Raw genomic sequence first — 17,306 nt, 5'->3', positions numbered from 1 at the left:
AAGAAAAGAAAAAAGAAAAGAAAAGAAAACTGTGAAGAAAACTGTGAAGAAAACTGTGAAGAGAAGAAAACTGTGAAGAGAAGGAACAAAGACTTGCATCAGCTTAGGAAGCTGCCAGTGTGAAGAAAGTATGGTGCTAGAGGATGCAGTAACATAAAAGGAAATGAAGAAAGAGCTGAAAGAACTTATCAGACAATGTCACTTTCTTGGTATGGAAATCTATGAGCTACTGTTAGGAGAGGGAATGTTACCAATCACTTTAACGGTCTGTTTTGAAACCATACTATTGATATTAATGGTTTCATTAATATGGATTTAGAACTTATTTTCAAAGAAGTCTGAATCAGAAATTAAAAGTTGTTTCAGGAATTGCTGCTTTTCACTACACAGAAATTCATTATAAAGGCAAGAGAGATACCCCGTAGAGATTTGTGAACAGATATTAAAATGAAATGTGTTAAAGGCAATACGGAACAGAGAATAGTAGTGCACTATGATCACTAGGTATATTATATCATCAGACTTAAAATGTGGGTGACAGCAAAGCTTTAATTCAATGCTGAACTCTACATAGAACTTATGCAGAATGTCCCATCATACAGTTGTTGTAGAAATAGTTAAACATATTCCAAAACTAATGTGTCATAGATTTTAGAAAATGTGCAAAATGAAAGTATGCCTATCAGTGATGCTGTGAGAAGCTTCTGTTAATCTATATTTAAACATGTTCTGAATGTCTGAGGATTTATTACAGAATTTATGTTGAAATTCAACCAAAACATATTTTCACACATAAAATATTTCAGCCATTTCACAGCTGTTCTTATTTCTGTGGAAAAACAGTAACTGAATTTTCTTCTTTTCTCTTGCTCTGATCTCTATGTCCAGTTCAACAACAGTTTCCTGGAAATACTTGTGGTAGCGTCTGAAAAGCAAAACACAAAGCAATGAAAATGCTCAGCATTTTTCCTGTGCTGCTAAAAAGTACAAGCATGGCATGTTAAGAGCAGTTTAGTTTCTAAAACTTGAAGGGATTTGATGAGTTTGTTTTTTTTTTTTCTTTCACTATTTTTGAAGTGTGATACCTTGTTCTTTTTCCCGTCAGTGGTAGGTAAGCTGTCTGTAGTGCCAGGTGTTTTTGTTCCTATAATTTTATTTTAGTATTGATCTGAGTGACAGAGTAACAAACGCATACAGACAGGTATAGTTTGAACTGCTGTGCCAGTTTTAGACATTCTCATTGATTCACTTTGTCAGTGATTTTCTACACTTTCATATTTGAATCCAGTGGTGGTATGTTTTAAATTGTAAATCACACTGATTGTGATGAGAAGCATTTAGATCTCTCTTGCAACTGAATACAGAAGCAGTACTAAGTTCTAATTTTTCCTTTATCATCTGAAGTACGTGAGACAGTAGAAAATGCCAATCTATGTACAATGATACTCCTTAAGAAAACCAAAAGAAGGAAAGCTTGATATGCTCTTTTTTATAAGAACTATTCATTTATATTTATCCAAAGAATCATACAATCATAGGTTTCCAACCAAAGTTGGAAAAGACCTCCAAGATCATCCAGTCCAACTGTACAGCTGCCACCAATATTTCCCCACTAAACCAAATCCCTCAGTATAACATGTAAATGTTTCTTGAACGCCTCCAGGGACGATGAGTCAACCACCTCCCTTGACAGCCCATTCCAGTGCCTGACCACACTTTCAGAGAGTAAATTTATCCTGACGTCCAACCTGATCTTCTCCTGACACAACTTTAAGGCTATTCCCTCTCATCCTATCACTAGTTATATAGAAGAAGAGGCCAACCTCTGCCTCTCCACAGCTTCCTTTCATGTAGTTGCAGAGAGCTACAAGGTCTGCCCTTAGTTTCCTCTTCTCCAGACTAAACAATCCCAGTTCCCTCAGCTGCTCCTCAGAAGACTTGTCCTTCAGTTTCCTCACCAGCTTCATTGCCTGTCTCTGAAGGGCCTTGATGACTTTCTTGTAGTGAGTTGTCCAAAAACTGAACACAGCACTCGAGGTGCAGCTTCACCTATACTAAGTACAGGGGGTTGATCATGTTCCTGCTCCTGATGGCAACACTATTTCTGATACAAACCAGGATGCCTTCTTGGCTACCTGGGCACACTACTGCCTCATGTTCATCTGAATGTCAGTCAACACCCCTACACTTTTTTCTTCCACACAGTCTTCCAGCCATTCTGCTCCAAGCCTGTAGCATTGCTACAAGAAACAAAAAGAAGATATGAAATAATTTCTTGTTATTACATACAATTACACAATATTACATTATACATGCAATTATTACACATAATTATACAATATTACATAGTACATGCAATTCTGTATGATTCACACAATTCCCTTTAAACACAAATTTCAACTTGTCTCTCTTCAGTCAAAATTGTGAAGTCACATTACATTTCACTGATATAATCAACATGATATTATACATTACCATATAGTACATGATGTAGTTCTTATATCGTACATACATTTTTATTTTTTGCTTTTAGTCTCATAAATTTGTCATATAATGATAATTTACAAGCTACTGTGCTTCCTTCCTAAATTTTAAGTAAATCAAGAAAACCAACATTGGAAGTACTAGGCTTCATTTCTGCATTTTAACATAATAGAATGGAAAATTAAACTGAGGCATGTATTTTTATTAACATTGTTCAATACACAAAAGAGTATTCTATTCTTTTAGTATAGTTACATAATCATGAAATTTAGTATGGATCAAAACCAGCTAATTGATATTGTCAAGGTATGGAGAACGGATTGATCAGATACTAGTGAGATCAATATAATGTTTTTGAAGTTTGAAAGCTTATATCACTATTCTAGTCAACTGCTTTGACGATAGCATGATATAATTATTTAGCATGTCTGAATTAAAACAATCCTTCAGTTTTAAATTTTGCAAACAGATAAAGTCTCGCAGCTCTATAAGGTACTCAGAAGATAGGCTTTGAAGTAGGCAGAATGCAAATAACATGACTTGCTGTCCTCGTTATCAGTATTTCCTTCCAATTCATTCCTCTTCCGTAATAATTTTCTGTAAAAACATCCCAATGTTTCAGCAATGACAGAAAAGTTTTATCAGAAATGTTGTGTTTTGAAGCCCTAATTAGTATGAACTGATGTATTTTTTTAAATCGTTGTTAATACAATGAAAGTAAAAATTCTATGACACATTTATGCTTGAAATCCTACAACTACTTAACCCTCAGTAATGCTGTATAGAGTAACTTTGCATGCCACAAAGTTAAACTTCACAAACAATGACATGGATGTAAAAGAAATTTCTGTTCTATTTCTGGAATTGTTAGTTTATGTCTAAGTCTTCTCATTTTGTAGGATCTTAGTAAGGCTAGGAAGTCATATACTCCTTGTTACACTCTGAAACAATCTCATGGTACTTAGATAAAATTACACTTTTTATAAGTGGCCAAATCTTGAAGATAAAATCCTTGAAGAAGGGCTTTCAACTTTTGTTGAAAGAAAAAAAAATAATCAGAATGCAAGGCTTTCTTCTTTAAATGTATTGTTTCTATATGTTTTATTAAGAAGTTCTGGAAGTCATTATTTCACTTCGTATTTTCTCACAGCTCTAGGGGGACACTAATTTTTAATTGGCAAAGTTGTATATGTTTTCAGTACTAAGTAACAATGAATAAATTGTTTAAATGTTTTCCTTTCCAATTTTTCACGCCTATTTTCATCTCTATTCAACTGTAGTGGAACTCTTTTCTACATGTGTAGTATTTTTGGAAGGTGTTAGAATAATTAAATATTTATAATTCAAGTTCAAAAGCTCTAAATGATATCCACTTTAGACCTAGCTTTCCAAGAATTTTTGAGAATATATTTTATGACATCTTAATTTATACCTTCTTTTTAACATTTTAGTAGTTTGATAGCGTAATTGTTTAGTTGGTTTGATTGTGCTAATTCCGGTAGGATTTAATTCATTATTGTGTTTAGATGGAGACATTATAGAAGCCTGAGACAGTACATGAGGTACCACATTACGTACTTTAAAAAGAACACTGAGTGAAGTTTAGCATCTCTCTTCTTCGGATATCTTATACAGACTTTCTACTTTCTTGTAACTAACATATACATGATTCCCAGAGAAAACCTAAGATGTTTGCGACAATTAGAAGTGAATATGGTGTCAAAACTATTCTGTCATATATTACAATGGAATAAAATTCCATTCTCATAGGATCCAGTGAAATAACAAACATAATTATTTCCTGAACTCTCCAGAGGCAGCTGCAAAGTGAGCTTGTGCTCAAACTGCAGAATTAAAATAGCTGCATCAATAGATATTCTTAAGACCTCATTATTCATCTCACAGCTTCTGGTGGTGCCAACAAATACCCAAAAGGAGAATTTACACAAACAACTTCACCAGCAGTTGTTAAATGCAAGAATATATTATTGGAGTTCAGTTGTGTGCAGAGAGAGTGTAATATTTACCTTCGGTTATTAAAACTGGTTGTTAATTCACTTTTTTATAACACATCCATTTGCATTTAATTTATATGGAACAAAAGAGTACCTTTTTATCTCTTAAAGTTATTTACCTATAAGTGATATTATATTTTTCCAACACGACTGAATTATTTCTGCAGAGTCTAGTTACCAACATTAGCTAGAATGTAGTTTCTTCTGAGCTTGGGAAGTTTGATAAATAGCAAATGTTAATTTGTGCTTTCAAATTTAGGTGCTGTACATTCTAGGAAATGGACTATAATAGAATACTAACAACATTTTGCCTCTGCAGCTAATTGCACTCTATCCACATTTTACACCTGCTCACTTGCCACTATGGTATATTACATATACTTCTGGAGAAAATTTGCAATAAGCTTTATATATTCTAGAGGGACTTTCTTGCTTGTGATCTTTAGTGCAGGCTTAAGTGCAGGCTTATGTTCTTGGTCTTCAGACAGGACTGAAGCCAACTTAATCACGGTCCATAATGGTATTTAACTTTTGAGTCAGCAGGACTGCTAATATGCTTAAAACTACACAACCAGCACATTAACAGAAAAGGAAAGTGTGCATATTGAAAGATTTCAATATATTGAACTGATTGTTAGATTTTAGGTTTTGTGATTCAAGAAACTAGTATGTATCTGTTTTGAATTGCAAAATGGCTTCACTGGAGAGAAAAGTGAGATAGGTGAGAGCAAATGCTGCACTGTTAGATAGCAATATTGCACACAACATTTTTACATTCACACCTCATCAGGTGCACCAATTTAGCAGAGAAATGTGAGCTCTGAGGTCACTGTCACACTTTCATACAAACTGTACCTCTTGATGCTTGTACAGGGAAGAAAAAAAAAAAAGTAGTGCTTCTGTCTGAATTAATTTAAATAACTATATGGTACATGTATGATTTTTAATAGGTGCTTCATTATTCAGTCAATAAGCACGGCAGGCTCAGTCCAGTCCTCAGACAAATAGAGTTACAGTGGAAGCGCAAGAAACACTCCCCTTATCTTTTGGAGGTCACTGAAAGGATAAGCATGTGGCACAAAGCCTTCTTTCTTCTCAGCCATTACAGACAGTTTTGTCAAAACAATGTAGTGTATTTAGAAGACTTTAAGTACTAGATGAGATGTAATTGTGTAACAAATGAGGATAAAGATCCTTAAAAATATATTACTGAACATATGTAGCTAAGTCATTTCTGTTACAGTTATTAATTTTCTAAAATAATAGAGAATTCTATATTAATAATTATCAGGAAAAGTAATAACCTTTAAATCTGATTTACTAGATAGTTTTTTTAAAGGGTTATTTTCAGTGTTTTTTATTCAAAGCATTTTTAATTATTGTGGATTAAAATAAATCTCTTACAGATTTCAAGCATTTCTTTATGTGCCATAATGAATTATTCATGAAAATCTGATGGAAGAGAACTAGGCATAGAAATTTATTAGCACAGAATGAAAGATGAAATTGATTAGTTTCATCATCTTTTTCATAATGAATAAATACAATTTAAATATGTAAATATTTTCAGAATAACAAATAGACTTCTGTAGTGTTTCTTTTTGTAACTGTAATAAATATAAAAAATAAATGCCAGTTTTAAACTATATCATAGACCAATATTTATTAATCTTAAAAGGAATGGCTCACTTTCCTAACATGAAATATACATCGGAAACTCTGGAAACTTTGATAGATGGAAAAATTTGAAATTTATGTGGAATAAGTGTAAATAGGAATCAGCTGCTAGCATGAATGCAGAATAGTAATGTCAGAGTGCAAGCAAGACAGAACGTTTTGTAGTAATACAACTCTTAAAAAATAACTGTGTTCATTAAGTTCATTTTGGTCCAAATCAGGGTCCCATTTCATTTGTACAGATAGTTTGAAGATCTTCTCTATACTGGCATCTGCATAAATATTTTTTTTCAGTGAGATGGATCCAATTTAACTTACTGGTGTGGGATAAACTTGTAAGGAAAACAACTCCCACGCCAATCAGTCAGAACTAGTTACTATCACTGAATATATAAATAATTATTTATGTAACATTCCTACTTTTCAAAAGTGTTTGCTTCCTTTTGTGGAATGTTTTGGAATGGTGTAATTGCTCTGTGTGGCAATTAGTATATTCCACTGCCCTGCATTAACTTGTTGGAAGATATAGCCTCATTTAAAGAATGTCAATCTTAGTTACTGCCTAATTTAATGTACTTATTGTTGCCCAAGGAAATGGTTTGTGAGAAACACATAATTTTGAACATAGGGGAATCATTTATGTATTTATGAGGAACAAAATAGAGAGTACTGTAATTTGTTAAATATTATGACTTTCATCCTGCTTTCATTCTCTATACATGGAACAGTCAAAGCACAGAGAGATGCAAACAATCTGTCTGAAACAAAGGCATATGTAATCATGAAGTTGAAAACTGTACACAATGTACAAAGCTGAGTTTATTAGAATTTCATATTTTTTCTGCAATCTGTGATTTTTTATCCTTTTCTGTAGAAGTCTCTGTGGAGATTTGTTATTTGTTCTCTAAAATTACATTTGAAGGAAGCAAGTGAAACAGCATTTTCTTTCTTTCTTTTTCTTTTCTTTTGTAATCTTCACTAATGCTTGAAATGCAAAACTCTGTAAGGAGGAGGAATAAATTTCTGCCCATTCAATTTTGAACACGACACAAAATTGTTATTTAATTCTCTTTTTCTTGAAAATAAACATTTCTTGTTTCTATAGCTGCAGCTACACACACTTCCTGAAGTCTGAAATTCTAGTGATTTTTTTTCAAGTATTGCAGCTGGAGCAAGACAGTGCTGTAGATGAGCACAAATTCAATATTATTTATTTATATTTTTTGTTACACTACAATGTGGGAGCTCCAGAGTTTACATGTATTCCTTAACCTTCCGATCTCAGAAAGTAAAATAAAATTTCCTAGTTGCTATGCACGTTGACAATTAGTGCAACAGTTTAAATTTTCACATGAAAAATTAGACAGATTTTTATTTCATTATACCACCCTTGTGGGGTGAGACAGCCATAGAATAAATCTGTGTTCCTTCTGGAATTCTGTTAACTATATACAGTTTTTTAATATATGTATATATACATACTTTTCAAATATATGCATGCATTTATAAATGCTCTTACATATTGGCGGTATTCATTAAGTAGATAAAAATTAAAGGATATTCAAATCTAGATGTTATGAATATATGTCTTCAAATAAAATCAACAGTCTTTAAAGTAGATATACATTAAGAGCTGGGTGCCTTTCCTTGAGATCTTTCCTAGGGTACGTGATCCACAGACAGATTCTAAGACAATTTGACAAGCTGTAATTCTCAATAATCTTCTTCCTCCACTTTTATTTGAAATGTCTACATGCCTCTTCTGATCTTTTTTCAGCTGCCAAATGAGAGCTTCTTGGTACACTTACAAAGGTAGCTGAAGAGTTTTGGCCATAGCTGCAAGCCAAGGACTTAAGGCTTACACTATGTAAAAATCAAGATAAAGGCAAAAAAGCAGTCTTGAGAGAAATGCAGAAAATACAGTTCTGCTTTCCTATTGCCCCCTTGAGACAGTAATGAACTGTTGACTTGAGCTGACTGTAAAACTGATAGCTCTCCTGGGAAGGGAAACCAAGAACTTTACAGATCTGTTTAAAGAGCTGCGTAAATAGACATATCACATATCATTGAAAGAATGACAATTAAATCCTGTATTCATCTAGACTGAGCTCGAGCTTTCCGGAAAGTTGAGTAAGTGTGTGAAATTGGGAGGCCTAATTAGTATTATTCATGCTAGTATTATTCATAATGTGCTGTGTGATCTCTGAAAACTGAGTGCTTTCCCAAAATTACATGGTGTCAAAAGGTTACCATATGATAGGTGGAACAATTACATTTAAAATGCAAAAAATAAAAAATGGCTTCAGCTAATGCTGTAGCTATTTTTCTGCTGTCATTAGTCTTCAGAATGGATACTTGAAATGCATTGGTAAACTGCATGCATAGGACCTGAATGCATTCCACATATATGATATATATCTGAGAGGAGAAAGATTTACCACAAATTGCAAATATATTTAGGAAAACCTGAAGCTCCAGAATATCTACTTCTGAATGAGATTCTTATTCATAATAAAAGGGAATGTGAGACAGCGAACTCTTGACTGACTGAGTGGTATGACTTCTTCATTTTCAGTAGAGATATATGTGGCATCCATAATTAATCTGATAATACAAGATTAACTTTCATTCATTGATAAGTGAAATTAAGTAATTTTTAAGGTCAATTAGTACAGAATTTCAGAATGAGATACTTTAAAAGAGAGATGCTTGCTGAATTAAAGCTTAAAATTGCATTCCATAAAAAGTTTTTAAGGAGAAATAAAGTGGCCCAAATCAAACACTGTACAGTTACGTCTAGATTGATTGTTAATACTTTGGAAGTGGCTCAGATTTGCAAACATATATGCCTGTAATATCAAATATATTATCCCCTCCCTCTCCCGCTCCCTCCCCACTCTCCCCCTTCTCCCCCCCCCAAAAAAAAAGCAACAATAAGAAAATGGCCAAGCAAATTTCCTTAAAAAATATATGTGCCACACTTCAGTGAGGAATTATGCCATGCCTTTTAGTTTCACTCAGGAAAAAAGTGGAACTGTAGGACAAATGAGAAGGGATCGCTCAACATTTAATATGCAGCACTCTTACAAGTGTAACCTTCTGTGAACATATCTACGTATCACACCAATATCTCCATATCTGAACTGAGATAACTTTTGAAACTTAGTCCTTATTGCACTAGATCATCACATGCACTCTTCTGTGCTCTACTGCTGGTTCCAGGATTACTGTTAAGATTTATCATCTATATTTTATGTGGGAAATATTCATTAAATAGATAAATAGTTGTTTATCTGCAGAAGAGTCAATCCTATAAATCAGTGATAATGTTCATTTACTGTGCGGGAATCCAAAGGCTAAAATTGCTGCAGTGAGTTTTATATTTATATGGGGGAAAAAATTCTATCACAGCACCCCCCTCAAGAGAAGCTTCAAGAAGGAGGGCTTTCTGGTCTGAGGAGCAAGTACTAAATACTCTTCATCTTGGTGAACTGAATTTTCATCACAAGAGAATCTGTGTCACATTCCCATTCTGTCTCTTTTGATTGAGGACATGAGTGCAATTTTACACTAATCATGGGTAGCATGTCTTATTCATTTATTTAGTTAGTTATTCTTTCCTCCCTCCCCCTCTTCCCCCCCCTTATCACAGGGGTTAACAATTTCTTACAGAGCTTCAGGATAAATTATTCAACATTTTAAACAAGAATCAGAAAACTTACTTTGAAAATTCCAAATCTTTCCTACCTGTAATAAAGTTCTGCAAGCTTATATTTTCAAAAGGTCAATATAATTTTTTTCTGAACTGTTCCTAAGTATCTTATGTGTTTTTGCTACTTCTGAAATAATTCCAACAATAATGCTTTTGTTCTCTTCGAGCAGATTCAGACTGACATGACTATTATGTGAGTGCTGGCTAGTATGCACAATATACGATGTGGTGGGAACACAGAAGCCTCTTTTAGAACATATTGATGTTCTAACATATTGATTAAATGATATCTCAAAAAGAATTAAAATAATTCTCACACCTAACATCCTGGACAAGAACTTACTTTTAAAAATATACTTCAGTTACTAACAGAAAAATGAAAGTGTATTACACAATAAGAGAAACAACATTCCCACTCAATATTCTGTAATTAAATACATTTAAGTATTATATTAAGCTGTTCCAAAAATTGGTGACTCCTTTATAACTGCTTCAAACCACGAAAATTAAAAAAAAGTTCAAAATATTGCAAATAATCCTACTTTGCATACTTGTGTTAGATGATATTCGTGTCTCATCAAATCTAGTAACACTGTGTGTTGACACTTCCTAATGTTTCATTAAATTCTTATTACATTTGTGTTTTTCTTTCTAAAGTACACTGAACCAGTCACTTAAGCCAAGCACATTACAGAGAAAATCATTGCAATATCTCACTGATATGCACTGACAATCTTAGGGAGGATAGTATGTGAATTAAAATTTGTTGGGATATATTCACTTTTTTCACTCAACTTCAAAAATGTATAACTATCTTAATAATCACATACAGTTCTTGCCTACTGGCACTATATATGGAGAGATGTTGGTTTTGTCATTTTTTAATTTTATGTTTGATGTGTGGTTATTTTACTCTCTTCCATCAAACTAGCTCACTGAGACAACAGGAGGACATCAACATTGCCTGTGTTAAGTGCTTGCAGTGTTGTGTTTGCTGGATTAATGGTCTATGAAAAATAATTTCTTTTTAACTTTTTTACATGATTCAAAATACTTTAAAGGATTAATTTTATTTGGTTTGCAGTTGAGAAAAAAATTCAACCTTTGGGCTATAACTAAAAGTAAAAAGAAGGAACAATAAAAGAATGGAAGACTTGGGTGATGATTGAAATTTGAAGACTACATCTGAAATTTATCGAAGACAGTGATAGATTAGAGAACAGCTATATTTCATTGACAGTGATTTTTCACTTAGTTAATTATACACCGAGTACATGTAATTGAACACACACATTCACTATGCAGTAACTTCTGTGCAACTGAATTGAAGATACAAGAGATGGAGTTTCAGCTGGTGCTTCTCATATTTGACTGCCTCATATTAAACTGAAGAACAAAAGGAAGAAATAAAATAATAATCTTCACTAAATAGAAAGTCCCCCACTCGTCTCCCCAAATAAGATGGTTACACTGCTTGTAAGACCAGAAGAGAGTAAATTTTTGGTTCAACTTTATTAACTTTACATATAAAATCAAAATAAAATAAATTCTGCTCATACTAAGAAAATAATTCCTAAACAATACTTGAGAATTTTATATTAGAATATCTTGAGATATTTAGGAATAAAATTTATTTTAAAAGAAGAATGTTTTAAGGATCTTTTATAGCCATACAGAAGGCTGTCCCTTCTGTGTTCAGTCAAATTAGCAAAACATACACTTTGGCTTATGAAGGAAAGGGACAGTGTGAAATGACCAACCACTATATAAAAATCTAAAGCTCATAGTTTACATATCATATTGTAGCATTGCTGTATATGTGCCATACTTACACTTGGTGTGCAAACTCGAAGTCAATCAAGTTTATTGCTCCTTTTCAGTCTGGCTTGAAAATACAGACCCTAAAAAAGACAATTAAAAAAAAATTTTTTTGATTTGATTTCTGAACAAAGATAGAAATGAGCTTCTGACTCATATTTCACTCTTTATTGCGTAACGTTTTACATTAAAGAAAAACACTTGTTAGCAGAGTAATTACAGCATAATGAGACATGGTATGGAAAGCTTAGTGCCATTTCTTTAGTCAGAAAACAGATAAATTGACCAAGGACTGGGGTGAGGAAAACTGTTAGGCTTATTTCACCTTCCTTCCATAAACACAGGCTATGCTGTGTGTGGATACATGTATGTGTGCTGTGGGATAGGTGTTCATGTGCCTCAAAAGTACACTGTGAAAGTATATTAAATACAGATTAAAATTTATTCTTTAGCTTTTTTTTTTTTGTTATTAAAATGTACAAATTCTTTCTCGTGGTAAGTACCTGTTTTCCATTTCTATGTTTTTCTACAGAGTTTGAGTAGCATAATACAAACAAAGGCTACTTTTGGGAAAAAAATCATGTCTGGGATTGACTCAATTTTGTGTTTCTTCTTTGTTTTCAGTTTTCTGTTTTGAATATCTTTTTGCTCACATGAGAAGGAAAACTAAATTTTAAGGAAGTCTACTATGTTTTTTCTTGGTCCTTTCAAATTGTGTAAGATTTAATGATAATTTTATTTCTATTGGTTTCATTTAAGATTTAGGTTAATTCCTAATAAAGCCTCATAAGAATGAATAAAACTTGAAGTCATTGAAGATAGTGACTGAAGCCATTACTTCTTCAAGGCAACAGAACATAATGAAATCAGTTTCATTTCTTATGTAGAAACCATACTTTCGTGAAATTTTTAATATACTTTTTTTGGTTTATATTCTTTTTTAATTGCACATTAATTTTGCTTTTTTTTGCAGCAATCACTTTTAACTGAAGTAACTGCATTGTCACAGACTGATACATTTTTTCAAATATTTTCAATTTGTTCTTCTTGACATTTTATGTTTATGTGCAGTTTGCATCTTTTTTGTTTTTCAAATTCAAATGTAACAGATTTTGATATTTTTGTTACATTTTTTGGTTTTGTACTAGTTGTTTTTTTATTTTATTTTTGAGAACCTGCTGTTTTTGAATTCTCTTTTTTCCCTTTATTCTCCTCCTCACTATGATCCCAGGAGCCAACACAAAGAAAAGCGCAGATGATATAACCAGTAATGATCGTGGTGAAGATGAAGGTATTTTTTGTTTTTTCAAAGCTCAACCCTGATGCATGAACATAAACTTTTACATTTTTATTATAATAATATTGATTATTATTGTTATTGTTATTACTGTTATTTCAACATGATTTTTAGTCCCTTATTTACAGAAACACACTTCCGTGTGCTTTTTTAATTTCTTCTTTAGAGATAACATCGTTTTTCTTCTTAAATCCAAATTAACATTTAGATAACTGAAATTCCCCTGTAACATAAGTGCAAAGTTTATTGCTAAATATGTGTGAAGTGAGTGAAGTGAACAAGAACACTCTTGAAAATCATATACTTCCCCTCACATATAGTTTATTTGGTGAGAAAATGAATTTAAAAACATGCATGTGCTCTTCTCTCTCTTACATTTTTTGTAAATTCACCTGTTTGAAATTCATGAAAAAAGCTTGCATACGTTCTTCATTTTCACTGTTTCCCCAGTGCACTTACTGTACATTAAATGCAGCTGCATTGTGCTTCATCTTTGATATTTTAATTTATATATTTTTCTCACATGATGTGATTTATTTCTGGGATATAAAAGTAAAAGAAGCTGTTGATGTTGCTTTATTGTTTTTTGTTTTGTTTTGTTTGTTTGTTTGTTTGTTTCCCTGTAATCAGCTAGTCTCTGAGATACATTCATTCTGGCTATGACCACATTCCCACTGAAATCAGTGACAATCTTTTTCATTGACTTCTTTCTGAATTGGATTGGATTCCCTGAAAGGAAATGTTAAAGTTCACAGAGAAGTACCCCAAAAATGTTTTGCAAGGAAATACTCCTTTTCTTGCCTTGGCACAGAAAAGACAGGATACCCTGATATAGAAAGAAGTCATGAAATCTTCCTCTATTCTCACCATCCTTTTCATTTATGTTACACTGGCATTTTAGTATACTTTTTGTACTTACCAAATTAAGAAAAGTATTTTCAAATTAAATGAGCAGATCACCGCCTTGAGAAGTTTGTTGTTCTGTTTTTGCAGCAATGTGTCTCTTTCTCTCTTTCTTATCCATTCCAAAGTGCCTTTATAATTTTCTTCAATCTGAAGTTCAAGTGCATTTGAAAAATTTGCCCTACTGATTCCCCTTAGAATCATGCATACTGTGTTGACGTTACTTTTTAATTTCCTCTTGCTTGGGTGTTCAGCTCAATTATAGCTACTCTCTCCACATATGAAATACCACAATAAAAGTATACAATCTTCAATTCACAGTGGTTGCCCTCTACTGCACAACCTTCATTTCTGAATTACACTATTTCTTGTAACAAAAAAAAAAAAATGCTCTGCAGGCTTCCTCTGTTATTGTCTGAATTTTGTTCTATTTCTGTTTATAAATGTGTCTCTACATATGCCTTTTCAAAATGACAGTATTATCATTTGCTATAACAGATTCTATGGTCAATTTTTAAGCAAAAGATAAATAGTAAGTGAAAACAAAATTGCTCTTAAAAATTAGATATTTGATTATGAACCCATAATTCTTTCAGATTTCTTCAAAAGTTATAAAGTGTTAGTATCTAAGTTCGGATCCAAACAAAGACATACAGTTTAGGAACTAAATACATAAAACGCATGAAGCTCATTTCTTTTATGTTGAAATTAATCATGTTCCCATTGAAGGGAAAATCTCTCATTGATTTCAGCGTTGAAAGATTCAACCCCGAGGAAGTACTTTGCAATAAGAAAGGATAGAATATAACAAATAATGCCACAAGACTTTTGGGGAGAGAAAAGAAAGATTGTTCTCTAACACAAATAATTGCATTTAGTAGTTATTGCTTTAATTTTCTTAGAGCTAAGCTCTCACAGGAAAAAGAAACTCTTTTCATGTACTTTGCTGTGAAAGCTGCAAAGAGAAAAATACCTAATCTATTATTATGTACATCATTGCTTTACATGACCTCTTTAATGTCTGCATCCCTCTAATAGTTGCAAAAATTACACAAATCTTATCACAAAGCTTTTTGTTCTGCTGCCTAGATGCAACATATAAAATGCAACATGTAAAGTATATATCTTCACGACCAGAAGGCAGATTCTATGAGAAGTCTTAAATTCTAGTCTTAAATACACTGCTGTGTAGATGTACAGTTGGCCATATTGGCCTTTCACTCAACTGATGACTTTTGATATTTGCATGAGCAAAGTGGTAGTTTGCCATAGAAATATGACCAGTCACAATTTACCTTGAAATACTTTCAAAATTTCTTCCCCATATACAAAATATTGCATATGGGATGGCTCATTGCTGCTTGCATTTTTGGTAACTGAGAGTTAATCCTAACAAATCTGAGGGAGCTGAGAGCCTTAGAAGGCTTTCAAAGTCACTTCTCTTTCCTCTCTGCATTGTCTCAGCCTATTCTTCCTCCTCTTACTTTTTCCACTGTTCAACACAACTGTTGAAAATTACTCAGAAGAGAGCTCAGTTGCTCCTGTTTGTTTTTAAATGCTGACTATGTAGTCAGAGACATTGCTTCCCCTGGTGTTTTATATTATTTAATTGAAAGAAGTGGTCCTACTCCACATGCAGATATAGTGAATTATTTGTAAACAGTGTACAGTTCATTCTAACAGCAGCTTGCTGAAACTGTTCCGCTTTTTAAGGTATATTATTCCCACTGTTTGGCAAGAACTAATTCCTAAGTTAATTAGTCTGATCAGGGGGCTTACTATTCGATTATTAGAAATGTGAATGTAGTACAAAATGCCTAAATTATTGATTAGTGCAACTTTGTATCTCACTCAGAAGTATAAAAATATTGCTATCAATTTAATTTACTTTATTTTGGAAAGTAAGACGCAACTGTTTATCTGCATGAAAGCTATAAGAAAATTTTCTCTGTGTACCAAAGATTATCCATATAATTCATGACCATAAATATAAGGATATTCTTTAACGGTTAGCTGACCAAAAAAAAAATAAATAAATAAAAAATAAAAAATCATGATTTACATTAAAAAAAAAAATCTGAGCCAAATATTCACTTAAATTCTCAGTGTTTCTTTACTCCTAGGCTACTAAGAAGAAATGATAGTTTGCTGTGTTTACTTTATTCAGAACAATTTGTTTTTGTGATATTATCTGTTACTGAACTATAGGAAATGTAATTTCAACAAATATGTCTCACTGAGGAATGGGAAATTATGAATCATTATTGTAATTTTGTTATTAAACGTACAGATATTTGTAAATTGAAATAGAACCAAACTGGAATATATTTAAAAAAAAAAAAAAAGTCAAGATTATTCCAGAATTTTATTTTTTTTCCTTTGGATTTTCGATGTTTACAATCAAATTAAATTTCTGTAATATGAAAAGTTTTTAAGGAGATTCTGAAAACTTTTAATAAAAAATGGCATTTGAAGTAAGAAATATGAAAAGTGTAAAAATATTGGGCTTGTAGAATGATCCTGAATTGTGTAAAATAGCTGATTAAAGAGGTGATGATGACATGGAAAACATGAGAAACAACTATGAATAATTTTAGCACTTTTAAAAAATACTAATGCCAGATTTCATTTTTTTTTTATTAGTTTATTATGTTTTCATTACTTGAATTTTTTCAGACATTCATGATCAGAACAGCAAGAAACCAGTTATGGTCTACATCCATGGCGGATCTTACATGGAGGGTACTGGCAACATGATTGATGGGAGCATTCTTGCAAGTTATGGAAATGTCATTGTTGTCACCCTCAATTACAGGCTGGGGGTTTTAGGTAAGTGACTCTTTTCTTCATCACAAGACTTATATTGAAAGATTTAGAAAGTATGTTTATTAAATGGCCAGTTTGATATAAATATTTAATTGCTAATTAAATCTATTGATTTAATATATACTTGAACCTTAAAACATTCCTGAAGGTGATTAGTTTGACTATAGTACATTCATATTGAATACTGTTTAATGTTTTCTTGAAACTAGACTGACTTACAACTCCCCATTTTCTTGTCAATTGTCTTCACCATAAACAAAAAATCACTTGATTTTTGTGACCTTAGTGATAGTTTAAGCAAAATTTATCACTGTATCATATTTGCTCTTTTTTCAATTATTTAAGAAGGTTTTTTTTGTTTGTTTGTTTGTTTAACTGAAATATTGTCAATTCATTATAAATTAAAAAAAGAAGAAAATTTAGAATAAGTCAAGAAGTTTCTTTAAGTTGAGGAACTCCATATGAATAATTTATACTTTTAAGAAAAGTAATACTTCTGTCTTTCAAAGATTCCAAGAAAACCGTCTTCATGACATTATACATATTCCTGTCAGTTATTATATTGAATGCCAAA

The 17,306-nt window shown here is 32.3% G+C and overlaps 1 protein-coding gene across 3 annotated transcripts in view; it reads left to right on the top strand.

Moving 5' to 3' along the window:
* NLGN4X (neuroligin 4 X-linked) overlaps positions 1-17,306 on the top strand; it is a 114,489-nt gene that overhangs the window by 31,582 nt on the left and 65,601 nt on the right. For 2 of the 3 annotated variants that reach the window (XM_031557518.1, XM_019622506.2), the window contains exon 2: positions 16,583-16,735. In XM_031557518.1, the coding sequence (XP_031413378.1) occupies positions 16,583-16,735 (153 nt within the window). Of the gene's footprint in view, positions 1-12,937; positions 12,998-16,582; positions 16,736-17,306 lie in introns of all 3 variants that reach the window. The other variant, XM_031557517.1, reaches the window with a different exon arrangement.

Source organism: Meleagris gallopavo, chromosome 1 (genome assembly GCF_000146605.3).
Source record: "Meleagris gallopavo isolate NT-WF06-2002-E0010 breed Aviagen turkey brand Nicholas breeding stock chromosome 1, Turkey_5.1, whole genome shotgun sequence".
NCBI lineage: Eukaryota > Metazoa > Chordata > Aves > Galliformes > Phasianidae > Meleagris > Meleagris gallopavo.
Note: the sequence above shows the minus strand (reverse complement) of the source record. Positions and strands in the feature narration are given on the sequence as shown.